Source organism: Protopterus annectens, chromosome 3.part1 (genome assembly GCF_019279795.1).
Source record: "Protopterus annectens isolate FY-2018-M chromosome 3.part1, PAN1.0, whole genome shotgun sequence".
NCBI classification, from domain to species: Eukaryota; Metazoa; Chordata; order Ceratodontiformes; family Protopteridae; genus Protopterus; species Protopterus annectens.
Genome location: NC_056732.1, coordinates 53,871,863 through 53,885,555, shown reverse-complemented (window position 1 = coordinate 53,885,555; position 13,693 = coordinate 53,871,863). Strand labels below are relative to the sequence as shown.

The 13,693-nt window shown below is 39.1% G+C and overlaps 1 protein-coding gene across 3 annotated transcripts in view; it reads left to right on the top strand.

Annotated features, from left to right (window-relative positions):
* The window catches only part of RALBP1 (ralA binding protein 1), a 597,292-nt gene that overhangs the window by 69,820 nt on the left and 513,779 nt on the right, over nt 1-13,693 (top strand). For all 3 annotated transcript variants that reach the window (XM_044066564.1, XM_044066562.1, XM_044066563.1), the window contains exon 2: nt 7,006-7,302. In XM_044066564.1, the coding sequence (XP_043922499.1) occupies nt 7,059-7,302 (244 nt within the window). In that variant the 5' untranslated portion in view covers nt 7,006-7,058. The remainder of the gene's footprint in view (nt 1-7,005; nt 7,303-13,693) is intronic.

The window sequence follows — 13,693 nt, the reverse complement described above, 5'->3', positions numbered from 1 at the left end:
TTGTCTGGAAAACACTTGGAGGGCAGTCACAAATGTGATTTCAGAAAAAAAGAGCAGAGGACATAACTCTCCTTAAAAATGGAACAGCACAACTAGTTTTAAATTCCGTGCACGTGTAAGTGAGGAGTGGACTTCCACTTTGGGGTGCATGCAATACACGCATGGATCCTTAAAGAAGACTCAGCTTTTAATTGCCTATGTGGCTTACTGAAGTTGGTCCTGCAGCTGGAAAAGTGAGGGAGGCACTCCCTCCCTCTCGTAATATGGTTCCGGCACCTATGTGTTATCACTGCCACCAGCTGACTCTTAATCAGCTACTTACTGTGTTGTTGTTGTATCTTTCGGCTTTTCCCGGTTAGGGGTCGCCACAACGGAACTCCGGTCCGCTAATGATTGGCAGTAGAGTTTTACGTACCGAGTTGCCAGCCCTGACGTACAACCTTCAACGAAGGTACGCCCATTCACGCATGTCTCCACACAGAAGACGCTTTAGCTGAGAATCGAACAGGACAACGTCTTACTGTGAGGCAACAATGCTACCGCAGCACCACCACTGCAGTTCAGCTATTTACTGTGTAATGTTACTAGTAATCCAAATGGTAGTTTGACCAAGAGCAAGGCCATTAGGACTGGCCCACACAGTGTCACCAAATAAACATGCAAACATTCTCAGAGCTTAAATCTCTCACAAATATTAACCACATACATCAGAGTTCAAAAACACAGAAAATACTTAAAACAACATTGCATAACCGTCTCAAATAAAGAAAACCTCTAGACTATACTTCCCTAGATTTCTGTCTGAATCTAAGAGAAATTGCTGCACCATAGTTAGCTTACTTACAGAACCGGGCAAGACAGATGTGGTGAATGGGTTTTCCAGCCAATTAAAGTTCAAAGACAAATACAGAATGCACTACCTCTCTCAGAGAGTTCTTAAATTAATATCTCAGATATTGCTGCTGGGATACTTGCAGCATGACATCACTTCTTGTCATCTGACTATCCCAGGTGAAAACCCCCACTACAGCTTGTAGCATTTAGCATCTCTCTGTGAAATACATAAACAAGGACTTCTCTTAAAATCAAGGCAAATGGTGGAAGTCGTAAAATAACGCACATTCTTCCACATTTAAAGACAATACAAAAAACTTCTAGTTTTAGACATTGTCTGCTGTTGCAGTGAAACCATCTTTTATGGCTCAGTTATAAAATAATTTAATTTCAGATGTTTTTCTGAAGTTTTGCCTTCTATGTGACAATTGCCACTGTTAAAATATATACAGTTTCAATAGTTTATGTACATTTCTGTTCTTTTCTAGTAGGTACACTGTGGCTACATCTTTTTAAGCTGAGTACTCCAACGTATCTCTTCAGCACACGTCTCTACAAACCATCTTATATGACGTACAGTTCTAATACACTTGTAACACAATATGAATCATGTTAATATTGACAAATGACACATAACCATTTACAAAATTCCAGACAGCTGTGCTGGCAGTATCCCCCTCTGTCGCACTTCATATCAATATTCACAAATGACATATAATTGTTTACAAAATTCCAGATAGCTAGGCTGACAATATTTCCTTTTGTGACAGAAGGAGCCAAAACAAACTTCCTCTCCTGGCTTTTGTCTGTATGTCTGAATCCAGTTGATTAACTCCCAAGTGTATGTTTACATTTCTCTCCACTTCTATGATTCTTGTTTTCTGTACTAACACCTCTTGTTTCCACCACATGACATCCATCTATTAATGGACCGCATAACAAAGCATAGTTCTCATGGTCATCATGTAGTGACAGGCAGTCGCCCTCCCTCATGGCTGGATTGAGCTCTTGGTTGCACACTAATGCTTGCCCTTTTACTGCAGAGGGAGGTTTCATCCATTCTGTCCCATGTTGTCACATGCACTGCTGTACTTTTCCTATTGATAAAGTCCTTGTTTTCTGCTTTTGATTCAGTCAGTTCTTTCTCTAAAGAATCTCTGTGAATGAATGACGTTTGTAATGATGATTTTTACATTTTACTTCTAATTTTGGAAATTTATTTGCAAGTTATTTTAGTTTATTATCTAGATACTTTAAGGATGTTGTAATGACCAATCAGCTGCCCCAGCATCCTGCCTGATTTTTTTTCCTTGTTGATCTAGTTTTAAGTATGGTAAAATATTTGTAATGTAATCTGGATATAGAGCTTTACTAATGTTTTGGCCACTGTAGATAGGATGAGAATACAAAGCCTTTACTAGCGATGTTCATGAATTGGCATTAGACTGTTTATCTGCAAACAATTCATATTACTCTGTCTCTTTCTTCTTATCTGCCTGTTTCCTCCTCTCAAATATGAATAATTGTAACTGTCTCACTTTTTCCATGCTTGCACTGGACTTTCAGAATGGCATCCTTTGTTGTCAGTGTTTTAGGGCTGAGTACTACAGTTCAGAGACAAGGAGAATAATTACTGCACACATGGAAAAGACAACACAGGGCACCAGCACAAATCGTCTATAAGAAATGTCTAATGTTGTGTCTTTTGGCTTATCCCGGTTAGAGGTCGCCACAGCGGAACTCCGGTCCGCTAATGTTTGGTAGTGGATTTTTTCGTGCCGAGTTACCAGCCCTGACGCACAACCTTCAATGAAGGCACGCCCATTCACGTATGCCTCCACACAGAAGACGCTCTAGCTGAGAATCGAACGGGACAATGTCTTGCTGTGAGGCGACAACACTACCGCAGCACCACTACTAATAAAGTATCTAAAAGATAACAAAATGGTAGTATTTTATTTGTTCTGCTGTTAGGTTAAGAAATATCCATTAGCAGTCTTAAAAAGTACACAGCTGCCAGGAACTCTCTTTACCTGTCAGCCGAAAGGTTTGTGTTTAAAGCTTCTGTCATTTTCAATACAGTCCGACACATATGTTCAATATCCTGAAAGGAGGGTTAATTAATATAACAGAACCCTGATCTTTTGTACCTGCTGATTTCGCTCTAACAATGTATAGTTAACAAGTTAGACTGCTAGAAACAAAACACTGATCATCACACTGCATGGTTTTTCCTCACGCCTGGTACATATGTTTTATTTTCTCATGCAGACTAACTGCTGGAAAGAAAGCAGTTTTCTGATGCATACACAAATTTACTTTTCAAGGTTAAGTTCCCTTTATCTCATACAGCTGACCTCCACATTACATGATCCATTCCTTTCTGTGTGATAAAACTCCATGCAGTCGTGCCTTAATTCTGCAGTGGTGTTAACAAAACTCTTAATTGTGTAAAAACTAAATTCTGTGGTGTTTGCAATGTTAAACTTTAACTATAATAAATTTATCTTTAAATAATAAACAATAATAAATTATATTTTTTTAATTGGAAAAATATCCTGTGTCCTTCCCTTGCATAAAGGTGGCAACTCACGGACCCCACTAACTTCAGGCCAATAGCCATCTTATCTCCTCTGCCTAAAATTCTAGAAAAATGCATTCACAAACAGCTTCTTGACCACTTTCTACAAGAAAATCTTCTCTCGACCACATAGCATGACCACATAGCATGGATTTTGCCCAAAACATAGTACTGCTACTGCTTCGACATCCTTCATAAATATTATAACAAAATCCATTGACAACAATAAGTTAGTCTTCTGCTTGTTTCTTGATCTCTCTAAAGTCTTTGATAGTTACTTCTATCCAAACTAACTACACTAAACCTCTCCAACTATGTGCTATCTTGGTTCTCAAGCTACCTCTTCAGTAGATTCCAGGAAGTGAAATGACAATCCAATTTCTCTTCCTATCTGTTCAAACAGGGGTACCTCAAGGTTCCATCCTGGGACCCTTACTTTTTAACATCTTTATCAATGATCTCCACTCTTCTTGCCCACTCTATACCGTTGTCCAATATGCTGATGACTCTACAATCATCTCCTACTCTGCCAACATCACTCACCTCCATACCCTTACCCAAGAGTCCCTTCACGCAGTCAGACGATGGCTTACTTCCAACCAATTGTTATTTAACCCAAAGAAAACCAAACTTCTCTTGTTCCTCCCTGCAACTGTCCAACATCACAAAGCCACCTTTACGGTCTCCTCTTTCAACAACACGCCCATCTCCACTGAACCTCATACTAAACTTCTAGGTGTTCTTATCGACGACCAACTAAAGTTCGATCTCCACACTCAGCAATGCATTAAAAAGACGCATCAAAAGCTGGGCCTGCTATACAGGCATAAAAAAAATTCCTCACAAATGCTTCAAGACTCTCCCTTGCACAAGCTTTCCTACTTCCCACACTTCTCTTTGCAGCCATCATACTCACAAATCTCCAATCCAATCTTCTGTCCAAACTTGAACTCGCCTATAATAAAATTGCAAGATCCGCCTCCAGCCAACCTTATTGTACCCACCACTGCATTGCAATTAAAATTCCAGCCAGTGTAGGCTTTTATCACCAAATTCTACTATCTCAGCTTCTCATAGCACATTGAATCCTACGTAAACCCTCCTCATGCTTCTCTCTCTCTCTCTCTCTCTCTCTCTCCTCTGATCCAACCTTGCACTCCTGAGTGTGCTCTCTGTAGCTCTCAACAGCACCTACTAAAAGTCTGTAGGCCTAATAAAAATGTTGGCAAGCTCTTTTACAGTTACTCTGTAGCTAATGCGTGGAATAAACTACCTTTATCTTTAAATGTCAGATCTATCACTAACCCTAAGCCTCAAGTCCTTTAAAGTGGGTCTGTATTAAATTGTTGAAACAGCATTACAGCGAATGTCGTTTTGATGACACACAGAGAAATCTAAAAACAGCAAAACCCCACGTCACCGACCCCCCCCCCCCAGTAAAATAAATTGGTTGACCAACAATACACAACGGACTAGTTAAAACGGTACAAAGTGGGCCCACACACCTCTTAACTAAATATACCAACTCTGAGATCATACTACAGTGGGGTAAAGGGCAATATCATGGCTCAAGCCAAGCAGTTTTTTTCCCTAGGAAAAAATTGCTGACCTGTGCGTTCACTGTTTTCAGATTTCTCTATTTATGTTATTGAAACGAGATTTGCTGTAATGCCATTTCAACAATCTAATATAGCCCCTTTTAAAATAACCCTGAAGGAAAGCCTCTATAAATCTTGGTCCTGCCTATGTAATGACCCTACTTAACATAATTTTAATTTCTTCTACAATGTACTTCCTCTACAAGCCAACTTATTGCATCTCCCTGCCTTACAACCTTTGCTGTCTATCTCTCCCACTTTTTTCTGCTGCTTCTTTATACTATCCTAACAGTTTCTGTACTTCCTTATACTATGCTAACATTTTTCTGTTTGTACTCTCGGCTTCCTGATCTGTTGTCTGGTCACTCGCCGTTTAGATGGGGTTTAATCCCCTGTATATATTATATACCTATAAAGCTTCTACTTCTATAGCTTCCACTAGCATATGACCTCTTATGATCGGTTTCTTATTTATATACAAAATTGATCGTACTCTGTGTTGTATATATTGTACATTATTTGTGAATGATGTTATTTGTACGCTTTCTCTGACATTTTTTACTTTGTACAATGTATGCTTAGTTTAGATAAAATCTTCTCACTGGAATATTTTTACCATGTTATTTCTCTTTGTTTCTGTTTTTTTTATTGGAGCTTTTCTCCTCGGGTCTCGGCTGAAAAAGTGCTGTTGCCCAGCTAGACTAACCTGGTCAACAAATATCAAATAAAATAAAATCTGCAGTGCTTGATTTTAACTGTGGTGTCGAGTTATACGTATTAGTGGTACAGAATTGCATGCATTCATGCTGTGCTTATCAAGTGACTCGAGTCGCATGCATGGATAATTTGTTGGAACCCCATTGCATTGCACATTGAACCCCAAGTGGATCGTAGCCATGCACAGTGTGATTAGGGTCACAATCAACAAAAAACAAACAGCCAACACTGGTGCCTGCTTCAGTGATGGCCCCTCTGATTTGACTTTCCTCTGTGTATGTGTAGTTGACTTAGAGCGAGTCTGATGGTTAGCAGGCATTGGTGTAAAATTGCAGTAGAAAAAAAATACATATCTTTTCAGGAGTGAAAGCGTGTAAGTAATGTATGTATTTTTTGCTCATCACTAAGTAGCCTTGTTTGACATTTTTCATTACTTGAATGTTTTTAGCTTTCTTGAGTGAATTTTCTTGTCATTTGTTACATTTTTGTTTTGTTTTGCTGTGCTTTTTTGTCTTTTTGGTGTTGGTGGCACATTTGTGCGTACTGCTGCTTCACAGCACTTGGCTTTGTGGTTCTGTTCCTGTGTTTGTGCCTAAGAGGACTTTTGTCAGGGTTTCTAGTTTCCATGCAGTTTTCAAAGACAGGTGGACAAGCCGGGATGTGTAATTTCATCTCAACTTTCAAAGATATGGATAAATGAATTGGCAGGCCTCCTAAATTGATCCATGTGTGTATGATATAGATCTAAAACATTTGACTATGTAGGTATAGGGGTGTGTGGTGTGTGGTGTGTGGTGTGTGGTGTGTGGTGTGTGGTGTGTGGTGTGTGGTGTGTGGTGTGTGTGTGTGTGTGTGTGTGTGTGTGTGTGTGTGTGTGTCACGTTTCTGTTTCCCATATGACCCTGGATAGGATAAAGCAGTTCTCAGAGAAATAATTAATCATTTTGTTCTGTCTGTTAAGCTGTGCTGTTACAGAATTCTCCATTTTAAGAGTTCTTGATGAATATTGTCAAACAGGATCCAGGAAGCTTTGTGATTAATCAGTGTATCAGATGTCACATACCACTCTTTTGAAGTTATTGATTTTATGTTTCTTACTTGAAAGTGTATGCATTACTTGCTATTGCCTTTTATCCCTTTTTCTAAAATGTATTGAAAATTAGTTTTTTACACGTCAGTATGCATTTCAGAAGAGCTTTCATCATTTGTTTTGTGTTCTTCTGTCTTCAAGGTAGAATGGGCAGATAAGCATTGTTTTGTATGTTTTCTTCACAGGTAGCATGGGCAGGAAGCCAAGACAGCTATAAACATTTGTGAAGGGAGCTAAAATGGCGGAATGCTTCCTGCCTCCGAGTAGCAGCCCTAGTGAGCAGCGCAGGTCTGAGCATGGGGGAGGACTTGCACGTACCCCAAGCTCAGAGGAGATTAGCCCCACCAAATTTCCTGGACTGTATCGGACTGGTGAGCCGTCCCCTCCTCACGATGGTCTTCATGAACCTCCTGATATCGCATCTGACGATGAGAAGGATCATGTCAAAAAGAAAGGAAAATTTAAGAAGAAAGAGAAAAGAAGTAAGTGGTAAATAGCAGTGTTGGTTACTGTTCTTTTGATATTTGGCTTACACACAATACGTTAGCCAGTTTTCTGGTATACAAATGTAAGTATTTTATGGTTGATGCTGTAAATAGTGGAACATTCCATTGATCGTTGCCAGAATGATAAAATGAGCAGTGTTATTACTAGAGGGGGAACCTCGATTTACTTCAGCAGGTAGAAGAAAGGAAGGGTGAACAGGATAGAAAGGAGATGTAAGGAATCAAACTGAACGGATGGAAGCTAAATTGATTATCAGGCTGAGGGGAGATTTTGGGCATGGGTTTAATGTGTTTGTACCCATTAAACCCAAACTGAAGTCAAGACCACTAGCCAGATGAGAGTATTTGTTTTTGCATCTGCAATTATATATGTTTGTTTCCTTGTTAGCTAAATCAGTATTTTTACCTGTTTATAGGAAAAAAAATATATAGTTTTTATGTTGCATTTATATGTGCATGTTTTTATGTGCTGTTTAAATAGCATATATTTTAGCTGTGTTTCTTTAAATTTTGTGTTCATGTGATTTAGTACTGTTTCACTTCTCTATTAAAAAAACAGTTTTGGTTTAATGTGTTTATCTGATGAAGCAGCAGTTGCTGAGAAAGCTCTTATGACCTACAATAAGTTACGTTTTTTAACCTGGAGAGTAGTGCCTTCCTTGGGTCATCAGTGTTCTTGGATTATTTGCTTTTATTTTTGTTGGACTCTGCTGCTCTTGGAAGTTGGTGGTAGTTTTTCTGTGGCTTCTTACCATATGTTAAAGTTTAGTTTGACTAATCATGAAAGTATGATAAATCTTTTGTCTGTAGTTTCTTTTTTTTTTCCTAACTTTTTTTTATTGGATTATCACTTCAGACCTAAGCAAACATACATTTATACAAAACCAACCATGTTAACATGTTCAGTTCAGCACATTATGCATAACATACACATTCTTTTATATAATTATCAATCCAACTTCACATAAATTGCTGAATTCCAGACTCCCCTTAAACGTCACTTCTCCTCCAAAACATTATTGTGCAAGTGTGTTCTGCAAAACATTATTCCTTTTATTATGTTATGCTAAGCTTTATAACTGTGTTCTTGATTATGAGTGTGACTTGTTAAGTACCATATTCAATTTTAAATTGTTAACCACAAACAATCTTTTGATATAGGTTCATAGGTAGGTACTAGGCTATCTGCCCGAGGGCATTTATAAGCCTAGCCAGAGTGTGTCTGCTTTCGCTGCCCCATTGATTAATTAACTGAGCCTCTGTCAAGCAGAGCCAATGAAGTGATCCCAGGGGTGTATTTTTCTGTTACCCATCCACTAGTCAAGGCTTCTCTTGAAGAGTGTTAGTGAGGGGCTCTGCCTAATGTAGTTAGGAATTTTGTTCCAAAGCATGGGGAGTCTCTATGACAAGAATCTATCCCTCCAGCATGTTCTATTTATTGTTGTGGCAAGATTTTGCTCACTAGAGCGCGTGGCTCGCAGTGACTTGGATTTCTTTAGGTAGAGCATGTCCATCAATTCTGAGTTGGACATGGCTTTGTAAGTCAGGCAGAGATCACCTCTGAGTAAGTGATATGCCACTGAGTACAGCCGGAGTTTTTTCAGGTGGGCTGCATAGGACATATGTTTGAGGCCAGTAATCCTCTTGGTGAGGTGGTGAGGTGCTTTTGTGGTCTTTCAAGCTGTTGGAAGTGTCTTTTGAGGTACATCCCAAATGGGGCATTGTACTCTATGATGGGTCTGATGAATGACGAGTAGAGGGGCACTATAACCTCTTTATTTCTAGATGCTAACCCCTTAGTAATTAGATGGGCTACATAGAAGGATTTCCTAACTACTTTGGTAATGTGATTGTCAAAGGAGAGATTACTATCTACCTGGGTCCCCAGATCTCTTATTACCTCTGCTGTATTAAGGGGGCTGCCGCCTATGTGGTAATTCGTGGGCGTTCTGTTTTTCCCAAACTGGATGACCATGCATTTTTTGGCATTTAGCTTGAGGCCATGACTTTGACACCAGGTGTCTGTCTCAGTAAGGCCTTTTTGAAGGATGTGCGTGTCAGCTGGAGAGTCAATTATGGCTCCCAGTTTGCAGTCATCGGTGAACTTGGTTAGCCATAGTCCTCCTGTGTTTTCCTGTACTTCTGAGAAATATATGCCGAACAGTAGGGGTCCCAGAACCAAGCCTTGCGGGACACCACTTGTGACTGGTTCGGACCTGGAGCCCGCTATTTTTACCGTGTGAGTTCTGTCTGTAAGCCAGTTGGCAGCCCATCTTGTGACGTAGGGGTTTATGTTCAAGTTGGTGAGTTTTTCTATAATACCTGAGTGAGGAATGGTGTCTAACGCCTTGGCGAGATCAAGGTAGGCTGTGTGAACCACCTTTCCCACGTCTGTGGCTTTGGTGACTGTCTCGAAGAAGTCAACCAGGTTTAGTAGGCATGATCTGCCCTTAACAAAGCCGAACTGGGTCGGGTCAAGTGTTTGGAGGTTCCCAATGTCTTTGTTGATGAGTTCCATGATGATGCTCTCCATAGCCTTGCAGACCAGGCTAGTCAGGCTTATGGGGCGATGGTTACTAGGGTCAGTTGTGGCCGTCCTTTGTGGAGCGGAATAACCGTTGCTGTGCGCCATTCTTTGTACTATACTTTGCTTATGTGTTAACTGTTGAACTTTTCTTCCTGGGCCTCTGCAGAAAAAAAGGTGACAGCTAAGTCGGACTAACTCAGTCAATGATTGTTAAATAAATAAATAAATGATGTTCCCACAGTTTCCATTTTTTTCTATGAAATTTGCTCCTGCTGTTTTCCAAAGATCCCACATACACTTATTTTATCTCTGTTACAATATTCAGACTTTGATTTCTGTTTTCTAGCAATTGCTTTTATGGCAGCCACCAGAAATAAGTTTAATAAGGCCTCACTGTTTCTAAGCAATTTAGATCCAGTATCCCAGCTCAAAAAATAATTTTCTTCGTTACACCCAGTACTCCTTAGGGGATTTTTAAAGTCTGCCAGTTCATTACACTCCCAAAACATATGTTTCCAGTAACCTCTTTCATCGCACTTGTCATCTACCTGAGGAAAAATTCTTTCCAGTCTGCTTGCAGTATAAAGTACTTCCAAGCAAAAATCCTAAATCATCCTCTAGACTTTGCATACTTGTTTCCTTGTGAATTGTTTATCCAGTCTCTTGTCCCGATCTTTTTAACCTCCTCTGATTGATTGCAATAGTTGTTGTACAATATTTTATATGTCCTACTAATTATCCCTTTTTAACAACAGCTTCCGTTCTAGATTCGGCTAATAACTCTACCAGAGCACGTCTTTCACTTAGGATTCCGTGATCCATTTCTCTTTGCATAAACTCTGATATCCATCCCTGATAGGGAAAGCAGTCTCTAGCCTGCAGTCTTGTTGGCCTCTGCACATTCTGTTACCTTTCCCTCTGTAATTATTTGTTCCCAATACCCTGATTCTATAGCAAGTTTTCTCCAGTAAATTCCAGACTCTGTACCCCTAATTGCAGTCCCCACACCCGACAGAATATCCTTTCTCCAGTCTCATGTTGGCTTAATTCTTAGAATACTTTCTGCTACTTCATGAATATAATTTTCTGTATGGCTGTTATTCTTCTTGAGGATCTGCATCCAAAATCACGCTCCTTATTTCTTGAATTTCCCTCCTACATCATCTTCATCCCTTTCCACTTTGAATTTTAGCTTGCTTGTGTTATGTTTATGAGCCTTAACTGTGCAACTCTAAAATATCATTTTAAATTGGGTAAATCCTAAACCTTCTTGCTCTATTGGAAGGATCGGCTTATCCCACTTGACCCTTGCCTTCTTTCCCTCCAGACAGAATTTTTCAGCTCTTTATTAATTACTGTCCATAACGCCTCCTCTGGTTGATAAAAATATGCCTGAGCTGTTTATAAAACTAAAGGGACTAAAACATTTCCACAGCTTAACTCTTGCTAGCCATAAACAAGAGCTATAATTTTCTCAGTTTTTGTATTGTCTTTTGTTTGTTCTCTTCCCACATATCCTTAGCTGTCATGACAGAATCATTTTCAATCCACACTCCTAAATACTTCACTTTATCATGTCCTCATAAATATGGAATCAATGTGGGTATTGCTGGGCCAATTCATGTGTGGATACATAGTTTACAGCTGTAGTCTTTGTTTTGTCTTCATTAATTTTATATCCCCCAAAACAGTTGAAACTGTCTCAGAATGTTCCACAAAACTGAAATGTCCTTTACTGGTTTTATCAAGTACAAAATAATGTTGTCTGCAAATAAAGCCACATTTCTTGATACCGTACCAATTATATCCTTGAATTTTTGAGTCCCTTATTTTTTTGGCCAGTGGCTCCAATTATAACACAAATAAAGGGGAAAGAGGACACTCTGCCTGGTTCCTCTGTTCAGACACAACTTATCAGAGAGGAACCCTCCCACTTTAATTTTTGCCTCCGATCCTTCATATAGCCTCGTAATTAACCTTTTACTATGTCAGGGATTGCAAATGCTTCCGTTGCCCTACTAATAATATCCAAGCGTACTCTGTCAAATGCTTCCTCTGCATCAAGACCCACCAGCAACAGTGGTACTTCCTTATATTCTGCTTCCCTCTGGATCATCGTTGTTCTAATAACGTTTTCAGTGTCTGCCTCCCTCCAGAAAACCACATTGATCCGTATCTATCAATTTTGGCAGCACATTTGCCATTCTTTTAATTATTATAGATATAAACACTTTATATAATCATGGTTTAAAATTGAAATGGGCCTATATGAAGCTGGGTCTGATGTATCTTTATCATCTTCAGATATTACAGCCACCACAGCTTTCTTCCAAGTTGTTGGTGCTTCCCCTTCTTTAAAATACTGTTAAAAAAACTTCCAGATCTTTATCACTTTCCACTTTTTTCCCTCCTAGCTTCCATGCTTTTTCAGGATACCATCTAATCCTGGAGACTTTCCTGCAGATTGATCAGTTGTACATCGCTGTTTTTTTATCTCCTCTTCTCCTTTCATAACCTAATTGTTGAGCCTCATCTACCACTAAACTTGGCATACTTAGGTCTACCATAAATATTTCCATTTGTGCCCCTTCTTGATTTCCACATTCTTTCTTTTTTTTCATACCATTTCCAAAATACCTCTATAGGATTTTTGGTTATTTTTTCTTATCGGCTCCCTAAATTTAGCAACAACCCTTTCTACTTTCTGTTGCTTCAGCCATTGTGCTAAAAGTTTTTGAGCTCTGAAGTTATCAAAAAAACGGTTGCTTAACAGCACTGCAGTTGCACCTCTTCTTGTTCTATGAGACGCCCGCTATTCTGCAATAATTTAACCTTTGTTATTCCCTCTAAATAATCATTACTTCAACGTATTTCTTTTTCTTTTATTTCTATCTTAAAATAACTCCGCTTTCATTTTATCCCAATCACTAGCTATAACCTATGAGGAAATTTACATCTTCCGTAATAACTCTGGAATAATTTCCACTACCCATTCCTTAGATTCTTATCCATTTAACAGTAGATGAAGCACCAATGTCTCATTTTTACTTCATTACACTGCATTTTTATTTTAGTAGTTATTGGCTAATGATCGATTTGAAATAGTTATTTGATATGTGTTAAAGCTTTCAATTAAATGCACATGTTCCTTTGAAGTATAATTTCTGTCTAGTCTAGTTCCTACTACTGAATTCACGTGTTCTGTACCAACTATTTTAATATATTTTTTCAGAAATCTGTCCTTTTTATATTTTTCCTTCTAGATCACCCAGATACATCCTCACTGTTGCAAATCAAGTTCTAGTACAGACACATATTCCCTGCTGAAAGCTGATTATTTCTCCCAAAATTTTAAGCTGCATAACACAAATTTTCGGTGGAATGTAAATGCATGCCAGCGTAACCCTCCTCCCTTGCCTGTAGCCCCTTACTACCATAAAACCACCATTGCTGTATTTTTTACACCTTCTACCACTATTGGAACTCCTTTAGCAATTAGTGCAAGTATTCTTACAGACAGTATTATTTTGTACCTGATAAGACCAGAAAGGGACATGTCAGTGTTGTAGAACATTGTGAGATAGTTTCAAGTCTTTTTAAGGATATAAAATTAATGAAGGCAAAGCAAAAAGGGTCTACTTCACCCTATTGAAGGCCAACAATATCGAAGCTGATATTGTCGGCACCAAAATGTCGAAAGCGAAACTCATCGTGCCTGTAAATGGAAATCTCCGTAAGGGGAGATTTCTGTTTACTGCAATGTAGTGCGATCTCAGAGTTGGTATATTTAAGTAGCGGTGGTGGGGGGGTGGGAGGTGCAGGGGGACTTGCTCCCCTGCA